The sequence below is a fragment of the Mastomys coucha genome, chromosome X (assembly GCF_008632895.1).
Source record: "Mastomys coucha isolate ucsf_1 chromosome X, UCSF_Mcou_1, whole genome shotgun sequence".
Taxonomy (NCBI): Eukaryota; Metazoa; Chordata; class Mammalia; order Rodentia; family Muridae; genus Mastomys; species Mastomys coucha.
The window spans coordinates 11,794,681-11,799,049 of NC_045030.1; the positions used below are offsets into that span (position 1 = coordinate 11,794,681).

Sequence of the window (4,369 nt, forward strand, 5' to 3'; positions counted from 1 at the left end):
AAAAAAAAAAAAAAAAAAAGGATTATCTGCCTTACTGATCACTGAAGGTGTCACTAGTAAAATTGTAATTAATTTGGTAAACTGTTTTTGCGAAGCCCTGTCAAAGAAAGCAATATATAAAAAGTGGTAAACTAAATAATATTCCAAAAGATTTTGGAGGCACAGTAAAACAAAAGGTGATCTTAGATTCTTACAAAGGTGGCCAGGTGGGAGATCATAAGAGAAATTGTAGTTACATTGTTTAGCAAGGCTATTGAACCTTAACAGGGAATAATTTCCATCAGTTTCATAAACCAGCATAAATACTTGTTTTGTGAATCAAGGAGCACAACTAACAAATGAGTATACCAAAGTAGTCTACCTTGCTTTTACTTCCAGGCTCCTCCATTACCATCCGCCTCATCTTGATATTGTTCCAAGGACATTAAACATGAGACCTTTTCTGCTATTCAGGAAGTAACCCAGTTCTGCACCACTGCTTTTTGTAGCTATCTCGTAAGGCTGCTGGCTGAAAACTGTGTCTATGCAACCTTCCAAGTGTGGAGTGTCAACCAACTGGACGGGAGACTACTGCTCCTATGCCAGGACCTCTCGTAAACCTAATTAGTTGAACTTCAGAAAAAATGAATAATAATTTCCATGTTTTGTATATATCTGACAAAACTGGCAACATCATACAGGCTACTGACTTGAAGACAACCTCTTTTATATTTCTCAATTTCTGGGCTAATGAATTTGTTTTCACCTATCTTTTCCCTTTCAGAATTTTCCTTGAGGGGAAAAAATACTAGCCTAGCTAGTCATTACTTTGTAAGGTAGTTAGCAATATTTAGTCTTTCTTTGGTCAACATTTTTTTTTAATGTGAAAAGTTAAACTTTTTTACTGCTTTTATGATTTTCTGTCTTGTTTTGAAACCATGCTGGTTATACTTTTGGTCCCCAAATAAAACATTAAAAAAATTAATTAACAGCAAAGTCACAAAGATAATGGATTGCACATAGACTAAGAAATAAACTTCAGAATTGTGATTTTTGTTTCTAATCTCGATGTAAATTTACACTATTTATAAATACATATTTATTGCCTGAAAATTTGTGAATGGAATGCTGTTATTTTTTCCAGATTTACCTGCCATTGAAATTTTAAGGAGTTCTGTAATTTCAAACACTACTCCTATTACATTTTCTATGTGTAAATAAAACTGCTTAGCCTTGTACAGAAACATTTATTAAAATTGTTTAATGTTTAAAGAGTTTTCTATTGTTTGATTTTTAAAAAGAATTTATGTATAATGCCCAATTTTTGTTCACCTTTCAAATTTGGTTATATATATTTTATATATACTTATGTCTGTATATATAATATATATATAGAAATCTAGACATATATGTATAAATATTTAGAACTTGAATTTTTCTTGTTTTAAGTTTCACATGGTAGATTTTTTAGTTGTCTACTGTAAAGTATTGCTTACAAAAAGTATGATTATTTTTAAAGAAATATGTATCTTTAAGACCTAAAATGTCAGACTGGTTTATTGTTAAATTGCAACTACTGCAATTATAGACAAATAAAAAATAATCTGCCAAATGTAATATAAGAGAAAACAAATAGTGACTGAACTTAAAACTTTAATGGGGGTTTTGACACAGGCTTTTCAAATCATATACATGATTCAGCATTATTTATGGGGAAGAAATTTCCAGTGTGGAAGGCCCTGTTTTAGAATGTAAATTAATTAAAGGGCCTAATTTTTTTAATATTAGGCAATTTTGAAATCTTATACCTTTCTGCATGTATGACAGTGGAATGGGTAACTACAAATTCCATATTGCCAGTAAAATATAGTGGGTTATATTACCATTCAGAGAGAGCTGCTAGTTAATGCTAGGATTTCACTTTTTAATAATGACACCTTCCATTTGTACCATTTCCTGAAGTACTTTTGGACACATTTTTATTTTTGAATATAGTTCTTAAGAATTTTCCACAAAATTAGGGAAGAAGCATAGAGAATGCAATACTGTAAGTAAAGAGTGGGTGAGTGGGTTGGTTGGTTGCTTCATATGACTAAAGAGAATCTCTACTCTTATCTGCTGGACTATCATGCTGAATACATTATCTTTTCAGATAGTTTTTAGAGTATGTCTTAGGAATAATTCAAGGACTGAAATATAGAAATATTTTATTCAGTTGGTTAATAACTTAGTAAACATTGAATGTCTTTTGGCATTCGTTTCTTATTATTTCAGAAAGCAATTATTCCAAATCATTTATACAAATACTGATCGAGATGTTTAACTACAAATATTTTAAATGGTTAATTTGTGAAAATAAGCTATCCTGAAAATCCAACAGAATGAAGTAAGGAGGTAACATATTTGTGAAGAAGAATTCTAAACCAACCTTAAAGGAACAAAATTATGGCCAACTCTTCTGATTTTGTTCTAGTTTGTCTTACTGACATATCTTTTGTGTGACTTTGTTAAGGTTAATTTTTTGTCAAGATGTGTTGTCTTACATCAATATAAGAGAAGTTTATGTAATCCACGTTTGAATAAATATATCAAGATTAATGTTTGCTTAGGAACTTATTAAGTCTTTGAATAAATAAAAATAGAAATGGAGATAGGAAGTAGAAATCAAGTTGATATTATTCTCAAGTAGATGAGTCAAGGTCTTTGTAAACAACTTTACTTCAACTAACAGCCTTTATGATTTGCATTTTTCAGGTTTTAGAAGGTAGTTTTATTTTCTTTACTGCTTAAGTCCATTAAGTCACACAATATCCAGATTGCTTAATAATGAAACAAACTTTCATCGTAGCATATACATTGTTCAGAGAAAGAAGCTCATTCCATAATATATAAATAACAAAGCAGATGTTGATCCAAGTGCCAACAAAATTCTTTTCTCATTGGCACTGATTAAAAGTTTCTCTTAATGAGCATCAGTATTGCAATTTGATTTGCCTAACCTATTATTTAATTTAAATTAATACAAAATTTGGGTTTTACATTTTAAAATAAAGCCAAAGTCACATTTACAAAACAATGAACTGATAATTAGGACCTCTTAAAGTACTAGTAATTGACCATTCAAAACTAAGGATCAAATAATGTAGTAGCTTAAGTGAAATGAAGTGTCTCCTAGATATGAAATACTGTTTTTATTGTGTGTCTGATGGGAGGGACACACATGTGCCATGCCATAATGTTATGTGGATTTTCATTTATTCCACATACTTGTCCTGCATATGAGTAAAATGTGATTCCTGCTTTCTAGCCTTTTTATATACATCTAGGAAGGGAGATTTATATAAATGTATACTTACAATTTAGAGGAGTTATCAAGTAGCAGGAGTGACATTGGGGTATGCATTTCAGCATCGTCATACCTAACAGGACAAAATGATTTGGGAATTCCAAATGTGGCTGAGGTTGAAGGAATGGCAAAAGACAGTTTGAAAAGTGCTAAGGACTCAACATGGGAAATCTTTTCTTGCCATATGGGATGTTTGCATTTCATCTTGTAGTTAATGTGAAACCAGCTATATTCTAATAGATGGCTTAAATCTATAAGCTAAAGAACATTGCTCTTCTCTTGCCTGTTCATTAGTTTTGTACACTGTGTTTCTTATCTTGACTTTGAACTCATGACCCTCTTACCTCCACCTCCTGAGCACAGAGATTACAATCTTATACTACCATACCTAGCTTTATTGCCCTTTTCATCTTCTGAATTGTAACTAGATATTTCTAAAGTTCAGAAGGAAGAGATGATACGGGCTTGAACTTCAAATTTTAAAGACCAAGTCTGTATGGCCAAGTAGATACTTTTTCACGTAAGCAGGTACTTCTAGCCAGAATAGGAGATAACATGTGAAAAGTTCTGTAGGCACAAGATTTAATTGTTAAAAGTAGCTATTGGGTGTCTGATATTAAAGTGTGACCTGGACCACAAGTATAAATGACATGTCCTTTGAAGTGAACTATCACATGAGAAAACAGGTTAAATACCCAATACAAATATCAGCACATAAAAGACAGGATACAAAGGGGCAAAAACCTTAAGGTAACTAGAGTTAGGCTAGAACTTTTTGGAAAAAAAAAAAAAATGCCATGCCACAAAGAAAAGGATTAGCCAGTTGGCTTTGGGTTGCCATTTGATTGTTGGTGATATTTACCAGAGAGCTACTTCAGTGAAATAACAGCATGGTTACTGGGAAAGGTATTAATTTTGAGAGAGATGGATTAGTTTTAGTCTTTCTAGGACTACCAGATAAGAAATTAAGTTGCTACTCTTGGGTGACTAGCAAATTATCTATTTTTTTCCCCTGAGATAGGGTTTCTCTGTGTAGCCCTGGCT

At 31.9% G+C, this 4,369-nt stretch overlaps 1 protein-coding gene across 9 annotated transcripts in view; it reads left to right on the forward strand.

Moving 5' to 3' along the window:
- Kdm6a (lysine demethylase 6A) overlaps positions 1-2,636 on the forward strand; it is a 148,972-nt gene extending 146,336 nt beyond the window's left edge. For all 9 annotated transcript variants that reach the window (XM_031343393.1, XM_031343472.1, XM_031343689.1 and 6 more), the window contains one exon: positions 379-2,636. In XM_031343393.1, the coding sequence (XP_031199253.1) occupies positions 379-460 (82 nt within the window). In that variant the 3' untranslated portion in view covers positions 461-2,636. The remainder of the gene's footprint in view (positions 1-378) is intronic.
- Positions 2,637-4,369: the final 1,733 nt, after the last annotated feature.